At 35.8% G+C, this 18124-nt stretch overlaps 1 protein-coding gene and 3 pseudogenes across 2 annotated transcripts; 2 read left to right on the top strand and 2 right to left on the bottom strand.

Annotated features, from left to right (window-relative positions):
* Positions 1-2407, top strand: part of LOC143537679 (putative wall-associated receptor kinase-like 16) — a 47160-nt pseudogene extending 44753 nt beyond the window's left edge.
* A 230-nt stretch (positions 2408-2637) lies between these two features.
* On the top strand, positions 2638-6453 carry LOC143537626 (putative wall-associated receptor kinase-like 16; annotated as a pseudogene). The gene is made up of 3 exons (XR_013136092.1): positions 2638-3517; positions 3871-4016; positions 5135-6453. The product of XR_013136092.1 is annotated as a putative wall-associated receptor kinase-like 16 (transcript).
* A 2005-nt stretch (positions 6454-8458) lies between these two features.
* On the bottom strand, positions 8459-10489 carry LOC143537678 (uncharacterized). The gene is made up of 4 exons (XM_077031396.1): positions 9931-10489; positions 9787-9847; positions 9553-9711; positions 8459-9500 (listed from the first exon to the last, which is right to left on the bottom strand). Exons 1-4 carry the CDS (start codon positions 10434-10436, stop codon positions 8664-8666), a joined length of 1563 nt encoding a protein of 520 aa, XP_076887511.1. The 5' UTR covers positions 10437-10489; the 3' UTR covers positions 8459-8663.
* A 4932-nt stretch (positions 10490-15421) lies between these two features.
* On the bottom strand, positions 15422-15980 carry LOC143537652 (dirigent protein 6 pseudogene; annotated as a pseudogene).
* Between the last annotated feature and the right edge of the window lie 2144 nt (positions 15981-18124).

Below are 18124 nucleotides of genomic sequence, written 5' to 3'. Positions count from 1 at the left end.
CAAATATTATATAATTTGAAAACCATATTTTCTAGATGCATGTTAGTTTTCAAAGACCACATTACCCCTAACTGAAGTGTTTTTCCTTTTTAATTCACATGAAGCAATTCCGTTTGGTATATTAGCAATACTAGCTGGTATATTGGGGTTTTTCTATGGTATAAGGAGGAGGAAACTAATGAAGCTACGAGAAAAATTCTTTGAGCAAAACGGGGGCGTGTTACTAAAACAAAAGATAAATTCACAAGGGTCTTATGAAGCAATGACTTTGTTTAGCATTGAACAACTACAGAAAGCCACTAATAATTACTCTAACGGGAATATTATTGGCCGAGGTGCCTATGGTGTAGTCTACAAAGGAGTTGTGTCCGATAAACGTGTAGTTGCAATAAAGAAGTCTAAGATAATTGATGAAAGTCAAGTCGAGCAGTTCATAAACGAAGTCTTGATTCTTACACAAGTCATCCATCGAAACGTGGTAAAACTTTTAGGGTGCTGCTTGGAAGAGGAAGTCCCCTTATTAGTTTATGAATTCATCTCTAATAACACTCTTTCCCACCACATTCATTCTCGATTGGGTGGAATGAGTTGGTTATCATGGGAAAATCGATTGAGAGTAGCTGTTGAAGCTGCTAGCGCACTTGCATACCTTCATTCAGAAACTATTATGCCAATTATACACCGAGATATCAAATCCACAAACATACTGCTTGATGATAACTTCACCGCAAAAATTTCAGATTTTGGGGCATCAAGGTTAGTCCCATTAGATCACCAACACGTAACTACTCTTATTCAAGGCACACTAATCCAGAGTACTTTAATACAAGCCAACTAACGGAGAAAAGTGATGTATACAGCTTTGGAGTCGTTCTTGTAGAACTCATAACCGGGAAAAAAGCAATTGGTGTTGACAAGTCCAATGTTAAAAATAATTTATCAACATATTTTGTCAATTCGATTACAGAAAACCGTTTATATGGAATTGTTGAACCTCGAGTATTACGTGAAGGGACGTTTGAGCAGATACAAGCTGTGGGTGATCTAGTGAAGAGATGCCTTAATTCATTAGGTCGGGATAGGCCTACAATGAAAGAGGTGGTAGTGGAATTAGACAGCTTACGGAAATTAACTACTCGTCCTTGGATTCAACAACAAACTTTTCATATTAGTAGAAGCTTAGTCTTAGAGGCTCAGCAATCTGATCTTTACGAGGTCCCATTAGTTTCGTATGGTGCTAATATTGATAGGGAATCCTACTCGAGTAGCACAGACAGGATATTTGAAGAAAGCAACCCACGGTAAACTTTTTTTTATGCTTCTTATAGTGTCAATTGTGTATGCATCACCAACTTGTTTGCACCAATGACGGTTAGTAAGGTTATATTGCTGTCTTTAATGTTTGCCTAATGTGGTGCTTCCAGCTTGTAACAACTTGTTAATTTGATAATTTCTAAAATTATATTCCATGAAAACTTCTAATTAAAGGGTTTCCCAAGCCCATATTGCAAGACCCTTTGTTTATCCTCTTAAGCCTGTTCATATCTATTCGGAAGTTACAACTCTCGAGTTCTTGTAGTAGAAATTAGTTTAAGTTGATACGTGTCTAGTTTAACCACATTCGTAATCCCTTCAGTTATATATATAACCATTTTAAGTTGGAATTTTCTCCCACTTTTCTTCAGCTTTCCCACCAATATCAACATGAGTTGTTCATTTGAGTTATACGTTATGGTTCAGCCTCACTTGAAAAGAACTCGTTTTGGAGGAGTACAACATTTTAGTTGATGTGTTGTTCAATTTCAGTATCTTGGTAAATCCCTTCAGTTATGCCCATTTTGATGTTGGACCCTTTTCAATCTTCTTCCGCATTCTAACTGGTCCACATATGAGTCAGTGATTCGTTCATGAAGTAGTCAATAATTGTTGATCCCTCTCGGTAATGTGTGTGATTTGTCGCAAATGAGATTACCCATAACCGAAAGTCTGATGGTTGTAACCAACGGATTTTCACCGGCAACCACTTGACGGATTTAGCCTTTAGTGATACACTTTGGTTAATTTGTGGTGCATATATAGTCAAGTAACACCAAACACGCAAAAGTTATGTGCATTTTATGTTGGGTCGATCATTTTCTAATCATTGAATAGTAATTAAAATACAAACACGTTTAGTTGTTCCAAGTATGAAACCATTAATATATTTCAGCTCTCGTGTTCTACTCGGCGGACTATAGACCCCCCTTCACGTGCGCCTGCACTTTGAATAGCTTAGAGTGCCACATTATTAATAAGTATAAATTGTGGTAGATATTCATTTGGGACCAATTGATAAACCTTCCCTAAAGGGTAAGCTCAACATAAGTCCTTCGAAGTTTCCATAACACACATAGATCGACTCGGTCAATGCAAAAACAGTTTGAAAAGTAATTAATATATATATTTTTTGTAACGGAGTTTGAAAAGTATTTTACTGCATAATCACTTCACTTATGTTATTAACAAAACTTAAAATTAACAAAACATAAATTGTCACTATCATTGAATACTCCCTTGCAGGCATTCTATAAATTGCAAGCGAGAACAAACCTGCAAAAAGATATTACATAGCTCCATCATTAAAGAGAAAGGAGAAACATGCTTCTTCACATTATCCACTATCTCTATCTGTTTACATTTCCTTTTACAATGGCCTTGGGAACTCTTCACGGTCCCAACTCAAGAGCTATAGCAAAACCAAACTGTCCCACCCACTGCGGGAATGTAGAAGTTCCTTATCCTTTTGGTATCGGTAAAGACACGAAGTGTTCCCTCGACAACTCGTTCTTCGTGACTTGTAACAACTCTTACAATTCTCCAAAGTTGTTTCTCCATTCAAGCGAGGTGGAAATATACAACATTTCAGACTCGGAGTTCCGAATTCCTGCTGGCATAGCGAATAGGTGCTACAATCAAAATGCAACAGTAGATGAAGATTATTATTTTAGTATTGGGATAAGTGAATTCAGTTTCTCACAAAAGAACACGTTCACCGTCATTGGGTGTGACGATTATTCGTTTATCAGAGGGACAAACGGCGCAGAATTCTCTAGTTCCTGTTCGGGAGTATGTAGCAAAGCTGAGGACGTGGCTAATAATGGGAACTGCTCAGGAATGGGCTGTTGTCAAACATCTATACCCAAGGGCTTAGACTACTATAATATTACAGTTAACTCCTATCGAAACCACACCGATGTTTGGTCCTTCAACCGCTGTGGATATGCGTTTCTTGGTGAGGAAGGAAGTTTCGTGTTTCGGGGCACCAGTGATTTATCTCCTGATGGTGATGTTTGGGATAGGATAACCTACACTGTCCCTGTTGTCGTAGATTGGGTAATTGCGCGTTCCACTCGGGGCTGCTCTGAGTCAACTGCTTGCAAAGGAAATAGCTCCTGTTATGAGGTAGACACTGGTGGGTATCGTTGTAGATGCAACGATGGTTATGAGGGCAATCCCTATCTTTATCCAGGCTGCCAAGGTCAGTTTCCAATATTCATCAACATCTTTTTGGTTCCAAATTAATTCTTAGTAGATTCAGTTAGATTGGGACTTAATTACACTAATTGATCCTATCTATCAAATACAAAATTACAAATGCTTTTGAAGTGTTTAGAGGGAATTGAGTTTATCTCTAAATAGTATATATATACAAGGTATTGTTAGCTGCCACTATCGATCACGGTTATAACCGTATCTCTTCGTTTACTGGTGATCATAAACATACACTTCAGTACTTCACATAGCTTGTCATCTCTTGGATACAAATAAAATCGCGTATTATGATGTTTTCATTAATAAAAATGCTATTTACTTATTATATATTTTTTGTAGACATCAATGAGTGCGATGATCTAGGAACCCATCCTAGCTATGGTGATTGCATAAATACTCCGGGGAGTTATAATTGTACTTCATAATAGCAAATGGTTGTCCACACCCTGACAATTCAAAGTTTTCTTCAACCATATTCATCATAGGTAATTTTTCATGAAAGTATAGTCTATTAACGATTAGCTACGTTGATCGTCAAAATTGAATCCGAACAATTGACACGGCTTAATGAAAATCTAATTGATGATCGGTTTTACTTGTTGAAACACAAAATCGATAATATGGTTAATGATAAACGGGTCAATGCCGAAATAACTTAATCCTAATTGTTGATGGCCACAAATCAATTAACTGACAAACGATTAAACAATCAATTAATAAATACCGTTTAAGCACAAAAGCAAACACAAAGAATTGATCAGCCGAATGATTAACCAAATCCAAATCCAAAGTGAATATCAAAACCTAGCATGCAACTCAACCCTACACCCCGGAGATGGTTATGAAACCTTTAGCCTTGCATCTCGATCTTCATGCTCTTGATTATGATGTTCAAAAAGGATTTCATCGATCAATCGTGTGATTAGGATGTGTTATGGTGGTGTAAAGTGACCTCAAAGACGTCCCAAAACTGGTGAAGAAATAATAATTTCGACCTTAGGGTTTTTTCCCTTAAATATGGCATGAAAAACACCTAAAACTCAATTTTCCGTCAAACCCGGCCGTAAGTTACGGTCGGGCCACCGTAAGCTACGGATGGTCTGTCGTAGCCTACGGCCAATGTAGCGTAGCTTACGGCTGAGCCGTAAGCTATGGATCTCATGTTCTGCCTTACGCCAACTGCCAGGCCGTAAGCTATGGCTTGGAAGGCGTAGCTTACGGCTGGCCTTGCTCCAAAATTCCGTTTTCTCATTCTTTTTGATTCTCGATCGTTCGGTTAAGCTCCCGATCACCTCTCTTCGCATAATCTTGATTCTTCCATCCTCACACTCCAAATTAGCCCCAAATAACCTCCATTAAGCTCCGCGCACCTGTAACCACAAACGCACTCAAAGTACTCGTGTTCGCAATATTTAACTAATTAAAATACACGAAATTAAACACTTAATGCACATACTTTTACCCACACATCATATGTGTATGTCAACTAGTATAACTTTGAAAACATATGTTCAATATGTTAGTTTTTAATAACCATATTTCACTGAAAGTGACAATATGCACACAACCACTAAATGATTTTTTTTTTTCAATTTACGCATAGCAATGGTTCTTGGCCTATTAGCAATACTATCTGGTATTGTGGGGATTTTTTATCGTATAAGGAGGAGGAAGCTAATGAAGCTTAGAGAAATTTTGTTTTGAGCAAAATGGGGGTGTGTTGCTAAAAGAAAATATCAAAGCACAAGGGTCTCATGATGTAGTGACTTTATTTAGCATTGCACAACTTCGGAAAGCCACTAATAACTATTCCCAAGAGAACATTATTGGTCGAGGTGCTTTTGGCGTAGTGTACAAGGGAATATTGTCTGATAGGCGTGAAGTTGCAATAAAGAAGTCTAAAATAGTGGATGGAAGCCAAGCAGAGCAATTCATAAATGAAATCTTAATCCTTACTCAAGTAATCCATCGAAATGTGGTACGACTTTTGGGTTGTTGCTTGGAAGAGGAAGTCCCTCTACTAGTTTATGAATTTATATCTAATAACACTCTTTTCCATCACATTCATTCTATACTTGGTGGAATGAGTTGGTTATCATGGGAAAGCCGATTGAGAGTAGCTGTTGAAGCTGCTAGAGCAATTGCATACCTTCATTAAGAAACTCTTATACCGATTATACACAGAGACATCAAGTCTACCAATATATTATTAGATGATAACTACGCCGTAAAAATTTCAGATTTTGGTGCATCAAGGTTGATCCCATTAGATCACGCACATGTAACGACTCTTGTTCAAGGCACGCAAGGGTACTTGGATCCGGAGTAATTCAACACAAGCCAACTAACTGATAAAAGTGATGTATATAGCTTTGGAGTGGTCCTTGCGGAACTAGTAACAGGGAAAAAACCCGTTTGCGTAGATAGATCCAATGATGAAAAGAATTTAGCAGCATTTTTTGTGAATTCAGTTCAGAAAACCGGTTAGATGGAATTATTGAACCTCGGATACTAGACGAAGGGACTCTTGAGAAAATACAAGCTGTAGCTGATTTGGTGAAAAGATGCCTTAATGTACAAGGCTGAGATAGACCTACAATGAAAGAAGTGGCAGCGGAGCTAGGCAACTTGATAAAATCTACAACTCAACCTTGGATTCAACAACAAACAGGCGAGGAGACTAGAAGTTCAGGCCTAAAAGGGGGTCTTAATCTATGGTTCTAATGAAGGGGGGGTCTTAATCTATCTGCACATTTATACATGCTGTTTGAAGAAACAAATCAGAGTTAAACTTTTTGATGATTATAATGTATATTTTATGAGTTAAACCAATTATTGTTAGTAAGGGTATAATTGCTGTCTTTATGCTTTCCTCATTGCAGTAATTCCTTGTAACAATTTATATTATTATTTTGGTGTAAGATTAATTTGTTTCTATGTTTTTTTTTAATTAGTTATTTTGTATAATATTTAGCTGTGTATGTTTTCAGTCATCATGACTAAATGCATTTGAAATGACTGTACTGTAAAAATTAAATGTGCTCATAGTTATATAATTTCAATATAATAAAATGTTTAAACAATATATGTATTTTGTAAGAACTGTAATTATGTTTTGGTGAATGGTGACAAGATTTACATTAATGGTAAGGCGTTTCGTTGGATCGATCAGACCTCTTATGAATCTATGATCTGATCATACATTAAGGTATACACAAAGTGCCCATATGGATCTATGATCTCATGTTTAAGTACCAACTTATTAAACTCGTCGGTAATGATCCTCCATTGATTTCCCAGGTGTCATATGAAACGTGTATAACCTCTTCTTCAGCATACCCGATTGGCCAAAGAGTTGGTCATATACAAAGATTCCAGTTTAGACCATACTACTCCAGTTGCCGAGGTTTTGACACTTCACAAAGAACGCAATCACCAAGATTCCGAATGATTGCACTATGAGCCTTCTCTAGTATACCCCTTCTTCTCCTTATTAGAAAAACCCTCCGGCATATTACCTTCACTCAATATCGCATTGCTAATGCCCCGGTGTATTATTGGTTAAGATCAAGAACCCAAAACGATTACAAAAGGAATTTCATAATGATTGATTAAGAATCTGAGGGATTTATGAACCCTAAGCACCAAAATTGAGCTGTAACGAACTGTTAACAAACGTACTTCAAACTTGACACATTAGGTCCCTGAAGTTTAGGACCATTATCAAACTCTATTCAAGCAATGTAACCATGACGAATTGTCACAACAACCCCTTGAACTTTCACTCGCTATCTGTTTGACCAATTAAGCGTGTTTGACTAAGTAGACTTTGACAATTTGACATTAAATTCCAACATATTACTATATGGTTTAAATGGCTGTGAAATCAACCACCACTGGCTTTAAAAATTACATATGTATTATTTTATGATTTCGGGTCTGGGATGATTTTGTGAACCCATTGGCGTCTTGCCAATTTTATGGTTTTGGTGCATGTTACGAAGTTGCAATTTCCCTATATTTGATTAAATTGTGGCAATGGCATTCACGTACTAATAAGCTATATATTTTTCAACAAAATTCCCAAATGTGAGGATACCGTGAGAACATTAATAAAACAAACCACACTTATTTATGACACAGTCACAGAAAAATAATTATCAGTTTGCAGTATACACAACACACAAAAGTGTTACATTCTGTACTTCCATATAACAAAGAGAAAAAGTAAAATAATAATTACACAACACGGTTTCCCTTATGAAAAGGGTCTTTCTTGTACATCCTAATCATACATCTGACTGACCCAAAGTATTGATACAGTATGGTTAACCGTTGCGTATGTTATCGGATAATGTTTGGGACTAGGTGATTTTCTTATTTATTATGAAGACAACTGTAGAGGTTTAATCAAGAGGTGATGATACTTACAGAAAGTAAGATAACTGTTCTTTCTTCCTTGAACCTCCCTCCCCAAATTGATCATTCCATTGCTTCAGTTCACTCATTATTGATCCTTCGGATGAAAAACTAGCTGCCACCTGTATTGAGTTTCACCAAAAATGAAATATATAAGAACTATGATCCAAGGGATTAAAAGTGGTTCTTCCGGTTTCTAATAAAAAAATGGTATTTTTCAAATATATACATTTTTTTTCTTTTCACATCAAATAGTAGGCAAACAGTCAAAACAAGTTGCGCCGCTGGCCCTTTTTGGATTGCAAAACCAAGTTTACTATGCATGACCCGTGAGACTCAGCTAATTATATATTGGTTCTCAATGAACCTCCCACTATTCATGTATATATATACACAGATTGATAGATAGAAAAAGAACCTGATTTTTAGCTTCCCTAAAGTCTTTTAAGTTAAGTGGCCTGATAGTTATCACCCTGTCTTTGGGATCTTCAGGGATTTGTGAGTCGCCACCACTCTCAGCCATGATTCTTTTAGCCTTTAGTTAAAAAGATGCTATTTTAAGACATGTGCAATTAAGTAAAACTAAAAATTGACTAACTTTAGTGGAATGCAATGCTTACAATGTCCTTCTTTCTCTCTTGTTGAATCAACTCTCTAACGGGTCGATAAGCCGCAGTTGTACACAAATTCTGTATTTTCAACAATGCCATTTGTTAGTTGCAAGCATGGAATTTATTTAACCGATGAGTAAGACAACATAATATTATCACCTTCAAATCACTTCCACTAAATCCATCTGTCATGTTGGCAAGCTCTCTATAGTCCAACCCTTCAATGACACTTTCTTTCAATAAAAGAGTTCTCATGATCATTTCCCTCTGCTCTACAGATGGTAGCCCAACCATTATCCTTCTTTCGAAACGCCTGATAATTGCTTCATCGAGGTCAAATGGTCTATTAGTTGCAGCAAGAACAAGAATTTGAGCTTTAGATACTAGTCCATCCCAATGAGTCATGAACTCATTCTTAATCTTCCTCATAGCCTCATTCTCTCCGCCTTTTGATCGTGAACCCAACATGCTATCAACCTCATCTACGAATATTATAGTTGGTGCGACCTTAGCTGCAAGTGTGAACAAGGCTCGAACGTTCTTTTCATCTTCACCAAACCACTTTGAAGTGATGGTAGACATGGAAACATTGATAAAATTTGCTCCGGCTTCGTTAGCAATGGCTTTAGCTAGCATAGTTTTTCCGGTTCCAGGAGGGCCAAACAGTAATATTCCTCTACATGGTTTTAAAAGACCTCCCACAAATAAGTCTGGTCTTCTTAGAGGTAGCATTACTAGTTCTTGAAGTGACTCTTTGATCTCATTTAAGGCGCCGACGTCAGCAAACGTTACTCCAACTTCATTTGCCGGTATGACTTCTGGCCTTATGCGTTTCTCAAATTCATTGTCTGGTTCTTCCTGAAATAAGGTGGATTTTAATTTTTTTACTGGGAGAATACAAGCCAAAATGTATGGTTTGTTTAAAGTAATTAAACTAGCCTTTATTATTATTTGTGAAATAATAATAACATTTTGAGAACGTTGGACTTACTGGAGCTTTTGTTGGTGCTGGTGCTGGTGCCGGTGCCGGTGCTGATGCGGGAGCAGCATTATCAGCATTCTTAGGGGCCGAAGCTTCTGCTTCACTAGGAGCTGCGGTTTCAGGTTTTGTTACTGTTTTCGTGCCAACCACACCTTTTCCTGTTGTATCCTGTAATTAAGGTATAACGCCCGTAACAAAAATGAAATTACCATGTTAACAAAGTTATACAAATCGAGAACTAACTTTCGAGGGGGCATTCTTAATAGATTTAACTTCCTGGAACAGACTCAATCCATGGGCCAAACTGCCCAATTATTAAGACAATAGGTTAACAATATGTAACAAACATTAATCAACCAATGTCACATCATATGCTAATAAACATACCTTTCAGCAGAAATAACTAGTCTTCCATTTCTGTAATCCGGATTCTTAGTACTTGTTAGATGATGAGAAATTGCTGATACGACAACTTCATCGATGTGTTCGCTGAGAGCAATTGTGTCAGATACACATATAGAACTCAGATCACCACATTCAAGATCATTTTCTGCAAGAACTTCACTAATATGATTTCTGTTATCTTGAAACTCAATCATTTTCATGTCTTCTTGCAATTGGTTCTTCCAACTAATGAGACTGTCTTCTTCCTCGGGAGGTTTAATATCAATGGTGTATGGAAACACAGAAGTAATCCTCTCGTTTACTAGACTGTAGTCTGTATTAACTCTTGACCCTAGGATTAGTATTGGTCCAGATAATTTTTTCAACAATTTCTGGAATAAGATATTTATCCTTTGTGATTTTAGCAGGAGCCTCTCAGCATCTCTAAGATACAACACAATAGGCGAGTTGTTTGACGTGTGAGTAAGAACCTGCAGTGTAGGAAACATATATGTTTGTTAACTATAATGTGTTAAATTTAATGTATCGATTATGATTACCCACAAAAAAAAAAGCTTTTTAGTTTGATAAAATAATCTAACTGTTTAACAAAAACAATTTAGGAGGCTGTATGCATAAAAATAGACCCTGGTTGACTTTCAAGTTGTTTGACCTGTCGACTCATGTGACCTGTTCATTTTTTTAGATTTTTTTCATTTGACACATTTCGAGTAAAACACAATGGAATGTCACTTGTTCAAAAGAAAACGGATCAAAATTTCCAACCTAATTTTGTAGCAAAGAAAAGTAAAGAAGACATGATACCTTGTATAGGATCTGTACAAAAAGCTTTTCATCGAATGACCAGCTGCCTGTGCGTCTAAGCGGAGCTGAAAAGAAGGCGGTGGCATTACATACCAGAAACCAAAAACTATAAAATTTTTTGCTATAATGACACCATTTAGTTATTATTGTTAATACTTTTTCTGGATTTTTACCGGGATTCATGGGAGCAGAGTTTGAAGCAAGCTCATTCATATTAGCTGCAGTAGATGCATTTCTCTTAAGGGTTGGGGGATTCTGAAGACTTTCAGTCCCTCTGCAATTGAAAAGGACATAATAGAACACAGCCAACATTTGCAGAATGCAAGATATTTCAATCAGCGAATAAGGAGTATCATTATTCATACCTTGATCCAAAATCTGCAACGCTACTTTGCCTACGTAAGCCCCCTGCAGAACAGAGAAATGAAGTTAATTAGCATATCAAGTGGCTGTTAACATATGAGCTAAAATATTAAATACCACTAGACATGGGCATTATACTATTATAGCCTTAACAACGGAACTTAAATACCTTTTCTTTCTGGTTTTGGTTGAATAACAGATAGTCCTGATTCGAATAAGCCAGACATTTTGCCCAAAGTTGTTTCTGATATAGATCTTTTCAAGGACTAGAAAAATGCATTCAGTTCAATATTATACAGAAGATTTAGAAAGATTACACGCAATCCGATCCAAGAAATAAGAGGTTAGGAATTGGTCATAATGCTTACATTTGCTTTAGCAGAAGCGCCGTATCTAGTTTGAAGCTGATGCAACAGAGTAAACAATGTAAGAAGAAGTACATATTGGAAATATTTTTTTTGACACTGACCTTAAGTGAAAAATCTGTAATATCCATTAATAGAAGCTTGGCTTCAAAATGATGAGCCAAAGCTTTGGCAAGCATTTGCTGATAAAGTTCTTCAAATTGACAAGCAAGTAAAATTAGTAAAAAGTTTAAGCAAGACGAACAGAACAACACTAAACAACTAACCAGCAGGCCCTGATAACAATATAGTTTGGCTTGCAGAAGTAAGGTTCCGTGTGTGCTTTGAAAAATCGATATTCTTTAAATAAACAAAGCCTGCACTAGTAAGTAAGGTCTTTGTCTGCTCGCTGTTAAAACGATCAACAAAAAAATTGCTAATGAGCCATATAAGAAGGTACATTCAAGAATTCACATGAGTAAGATTGTCCCGTGGTTCTAATATAACTTTATGCCATCCAGATTCAGATATTACAAAACCATGTACCTAAACTTGACATGTTCAATATAGACACGGGTCAATGAAAGATTAGTAATCCACGGGGAGATATTGGGCCATAAGGAAAGTTTGTGTCAGATATCACTAACAGTTAAGCGTGCTCAGATCAGGATAAATCCTAGGATGGGTGACCTCCTGGGATGTTTCCACTCGGGCAACTAATAAGAATCCATAAGCTCCTTATGGGTAAGGATGACAATATTAATTTGAGAGGCTGAATGATACTAAACAATAGGTTTTATCCTTAAACCCCAGATTATATAACACAATTCAATTATCAAAAATAAAATATACATAGCGGTACAATATCAAGATTCCAAACGAGTTAGAATATTACACGGTTCTAATATAACCATGCCATATAGATTCAGAAACTGCAAAGCCATATATCTAATCTCGACACATTATCGACACAGGTTCATGAAAGATTAATATGGCATTAACTTTAATCTAGTCCATAGTAATGAAAACAAATCTCAAATCATTCTGCTTTGTTTAGTCCACAAAAGAGATATTGGGTCATAAAGCATGTATATCTCATATATCACAATCAGATCAACAGTTAGGTGTGCTTGGGCAGAAACAAATCCTAGGATGTTGCCGCTCTGGCAACTAGATAACTTCTTATTGGAAAAAATGACAAAATATTAATTGATATGAGAGGCTTACAAAACAATAGGTTTCATCCTTAAAATCCGGATTACATAACACAAGTCAATTATCAAAGATAAAATAACCCTAGTGGTACAGTATTAAGATATGACACAACTTGTATGAAATAAACGAAATAAACCCGAAAAATATGAATTCATAACGAATGAACGATCTTCTTACCTGAGATAATATGGAAATTCATCGAAAGTGACCTTGCTGTCTCTGCCATCAACAATAATATTACGCAACTCACGCTCCATTACTTGCGGCGTGATAGCGTTCGCCGACGACTCACCACCGCTGGTTAAACGTCCCACCGTCCTCCCCATTCCAAGCCCAACACCAATTCCTATTCCTACACTCAACGCCGACATAAGGTGTCTTTGTTCCATCTTTCCTCAACTTTTCACACCCTAATATCTCTTTTCCAATCAAAATCTGAACAATCTGATCAACAAATAACATGCAACAAGATTCACACATGATATTGATGAAAATGAAACTAAAAGAAGAAAAATAATAATATCTTACGATATTTCGAAGCCTGATCAATAGTTTAGAATCCTATCAATTCAATTCAATTGGGTTTACTTTATACGTATATGTATGTGTACAACATAATTTCTGGTTTCTAGGGGACAGAAATATTTGATATCGGTACATATGTTTCTCTATCTATAGCTATATTACAGGTGTATGCATTTGATACACAAATTTCGGTCAGTATGCACAGAATTCCAAGACACATGCACACAATGTATAAATCGTCTTTAGCGACCAAAAAATATTGTAAAAGATGAACGGGTTTCCTTACACAACGGAGAAGAAATAAACAGTTGGTTTTTGTGAATTGTAACTCCCGTTACAATAACCGTCTACAAATTTGGGCCCAGTTTTAGTTGGTTGGATGGATTCGGCCCCGTTGTTTTGGGGTTTTAGCCCATTAATGAGGTAAGTACGTTTCAACAAGAAGCAAAAAAATGGTTTAGAACCGCCAGAATAGAGGAACCAGAACTGAACCGGTGCTTCATAACCGCTAATGTGTGTTACCTTATGGTTCTCGGTTCTCAGAATTTGTATTAAACGATTCCCGGTTTGGTTCAGGGTAAAACCGACGGTTCTAGACTTGAAACCGAAGAATCGGAATATTAAAAACGTTTTAAATAAATTTATCAATCCCCAATTTTTATAGAGTAACTTATTAACCGGTATTCATTCAATCCTTTTTTAATTCAATTTTTCTTTCTTTACGTTCAAGACCTAGAAACCATTATCAATTTTGGTTTAAGCTATTAAGGTAATTTAATATAAAATAATATGATATTCCATTAATCTATCGTTGCTAATGATATATTTAACTTCAACAATTAGGTTTTAATAAAAAATATAACAGATGTTCATGTTGTAATCTAAATTAGTTTTACCATGAAAGAAGACACACAATTATATAAACTTGTTTTGCAATTTGCAAAGTTTGCACAACTCATTTTATATATAAACGATCGAATTGGTTCTTACCAGAATCGATTAGCGAGAACCGGCTTTACCGGTTCTGAAACCGAACCGGTTTACTATAATAGGTTCCGGTTCTATTTTTCACTCATTTTCGGTTATGGTTTGGTTCCGGTTTTGGTTCAGTTCTCGCGATTCTGAACCGTTGCATAGCCCTAGTTAGCTATTCTTCTTACTTTATATTTTGTCACTAATAACGATGTCCATGTAGTGAGGTATAGGGTTGCAAACGAACCAAACATATGATGAAAAGTTTGTTTATGTTCGTTTGTGTAATAAATGAACGAACATGAGCAAGAATTCATTCGATAATTAGCTAAATGAACGAACATGTCCGTTCATTTATGTTCGTGAACTTTCGATAAGGTGTTCATTATCGTTCGTATACGTTTGTTTATGTTCTTTAATATTTGTTTGCTTATGTTTATCCATAGATTTATTTTTATATATATTTTTAATAACTTTTCTAATCTTACCCTTTAGATTTAACAAAATTATTAACTTTAAAACAAAAATATATATGAGTATTATGTGTTAACATATGAATATGAATATTTAAAAAAATACATCCACACAACCTATTACCTGTTAGCTAGATCGAATAAAACATTGTTTATGCTCATTTGTGTCCGTCCGTTTGTGTTGCTGAACCGTTCACGAACAAACCTATTTCCTTAATGAACGAATACGAAAAAAATTCATGCAGTTAGGTGTTCATGAACCATTTGTTTGTCTGATAAAAGCTTAACATACGAACATGCATGAACAAAGCCATGTCGCTAGTGAGTTATAAAGAACTTCCAAGAAATATACAAAAGTTGCATACTTTTCAGAACACATCATTAATTCTCCACACATTATATATTTATCCTAAAGGGCACGTACAAGACTTTTTTTTTTTTTCTAACAAAATCATGTTAGATCCTTGATATAGGCTTAACCACAATATAAACACTTCTTAATAAAACTTCTTCCATAATTTTAAATCAGAAACACACTGCAAATAAAGATACATATTACATCACTAGATCCACATTTAGCAACAACATTGATACTAACACAACACATTACTAATTCACTGCAACCTTGAAACAACACCCACACACGTATGTGGGAACCTAACTTAAATCAGAAACATACTACGAATAAAGTTACATAGTACTTAACAGTTAACACACTACATTACTTAAGCACTTCAACCTTAATACTCCACACACACACACACACACACACACACACATGTGGGAACTTAATTTAGTAACATTCATACAATTTGATATCCATTTGTACTCGAAAATAGAAACCTTGGGCCGCATCAGTGCGAAAAGTAGCAATTCCTCGCGCCATGAAGAAATCTCCGGTGCCACCAACGACCGAAAGGTCCCTTGTCTTCTCATCCATCATATCTGCACCCATGATGTTAATTGTACCTTTATGGTCAGTGGAATTGAAAATCAATGTGTAAGAAAACCAAGCATTAAAAGTGGTTTTCATATCATAGAAGTAGAATCCTTGTGCTCGAGCCACAGGGGCAGATAAGAAGTTGGTGTCTTTAGTCATGGGATCATCGAAGACCACGAACATCCCGTGGCTGAAGTTCCCAAGCTTCGTAGGATTCGTGACTACCGCAGATGTGGCGTTGGCGAGATTTGTGCCATTGAAGAGGTTGTCATGGTAGTAGAGCACAAATCTCTTGCATGGTTTCTTCTCATCTAGTTCTTTAGAGTCATGAGTTGTTTTGGAAAAAGAGTGTAGGATCATGAGCGATAAGAGAAATTCATAAACTTTACGAGCCATCTCAAGTATGAATTTGTGTTCCAAGTTCCACAAATTGAGTTACTTTGTCCGGTATATATAGTACAAAAAATGCAACTTGTAATAAAGGTGTGGTAATATACTAATAAACAGTACACACTTCGATTAAATAAAAACATTTTAAAAACAATTAAATAAAGGCTTCTTAAACGGTTACACCAGTACTCTAATACGTGTACTATGTAGCGGAAAATATGTAAATATATATGGGTGAGTTAATGTACAATAATGGTTTATCATACATTACGTACGCGACCTTCTAGAGCGTTAAATTAAAAAACACGCGGTGACAATTTCATAAATAACCCAACAGTAGTTCGCGATCAAAATTAGTCGATTACAAATCGACTCTGATCCAAATTTGGAACTCGTCGCTCAATCTAATCCAATTTCTAAACTCTAGTAACAGCTTAAAGTATGAAATCTCTAAAGTCAAAAACCAAATCAAAATCGAACGGCGTTGAACATCAAGAAATCTTCAAAATTAATCAAAAAATGATGATTTAATCAATCGAATTGATGTGTAGAAGTATTTAGATTCATCAATCGATTATGGAATTGTAGAAATAATGCACTCAATCAAGCTATGATTAGGGTTCAAAATATTATGTTTAAACGTTCTGAAACAAAACTGAAGACCTTTAAACTTTCTGACTAAAAAATAACATCTTTAAACGTTCTAGTACGTTTAATGAAGTTTTGGGTGTTAAAAAAATGAACATCTTTAAACGTTCTAATACGTTCATTGAAGTTCTGGGTGTTAAAAAAATGAACATCTTTAAACGTTCTAATACGTTCTAAGAAGTTCTGGGTGTTCAAAAAAGTTTAGAAATTCTGAACTTCTAAACAAAACTTCTAAACTAACAAAAAAATTAAACACATGTAACATGAAATTGAATACTGAAATCACTTCATATAATCTCGTAATCATCAAACAATTATCAATCGACCGTCAATTTGATCATCGATTCGATCATATGAAAAAAATATGGAATGTCTGCAACTGAGTTTCTGCAAATGGCACTTAAAACTTTAAACGTTCAGTTAAAACTCATAACTCAAAACTCAAAATTGATCAATTGAAACTTCATTTGATGATTAATTGGACCAATTTCAAAGTTTAATTGATCAATTAGTTCAACAATTTCAATTTCAAATGGTCAACTTTATCAACTGACATGTGAACAAGTCGTGATGGAGGAAGATGGTGTACGGTGGACGGAATCGTTGGATGGTGGACGGTGGATAGAATCGTTGGATGGTGACGGATTGCTGAACGATCATGGTGAAGGTGGACGGAATTGATGGGAGCAGCGAATCAGATTTGATAAAATTACGGTATTGCCACCGCGTGTTATTTGAAATCGACGGGGATACGATTCGCGTACGTAATGAACGATTATAGATTATTGTATTGGATCCTTTATCTATATATATATAATAATATAAAACTTTATTAATACATTCATTAGTATTGTATAGAAAATATGTTTGTAACACCCGACCAATCATATCATCAACATTGTCTACACGTTGTTGTCCATAAGGAGTTTATAGATTTGATTGTGTTGTCTTGGTAGAGACTTCCGGTATATAATGCATATGCGATATTTTAGCTAAGGTATTACTTATGATATATGAATCAAAAATATCTCATGTCCATAATTAATATGAAATTTGTCTAAGATGTGAACTCATTGTTCTCGATAGCTTGCCCACCAACAAATCAAGGATGCGAGATTTGCCTTAGGTATCCTCCTGAACACCCTTGAGGACTCATATTCTTCGAAAAGGTTTGACCCACCATCCCAAACAACACAATGGTGGCTCTAATACCATTGTAACATTTGGTCCATTGTATCACTAATATTGTCTCATTTGCCCACAAAGAGCTCACAGATTTATTTTTTGTCACCCCGATGGAGACTTCCCAAGAGATCATCCATCTTAGTACTACTTCAACTTGAGCACCTTAAACTGAAATTTCATCTTCTTTGCAGCTAATGCTTCTGCTACTACTTAAATCAACCTAAATCATCTAGACACATTTTTAGTCTTCTACCCACGGTTACTCTGTTCTTGTTTACTTCTAGTTTTACTTTTATCATTATTATGTCTAGTTACGT

This window comes from Bidens hawaiensis, unplaced genomic scaffold, assembly GCF_021521415.1.
Source record: "Bidens hawaiensis isolate Kalapana, Puna unplaced genomic scaffold, B.hawaiensis_p1.1 tig00011271_1, whole genome shotgun sequence".
In the NCBI taxonomy this organism is placed as follows: domain Eukaryota; kingdom Viridiplantae; phylum Streptophyta; class Magnoliopsida; order Asterales; family Asteraceae; genus Bidens; species Bidens hawaiensis.
The sequence above is the reverse complement of the archived record's forward strand: the minus strand, read 5'-3'. Positions and strand labels throughout refer to the sequence as shown.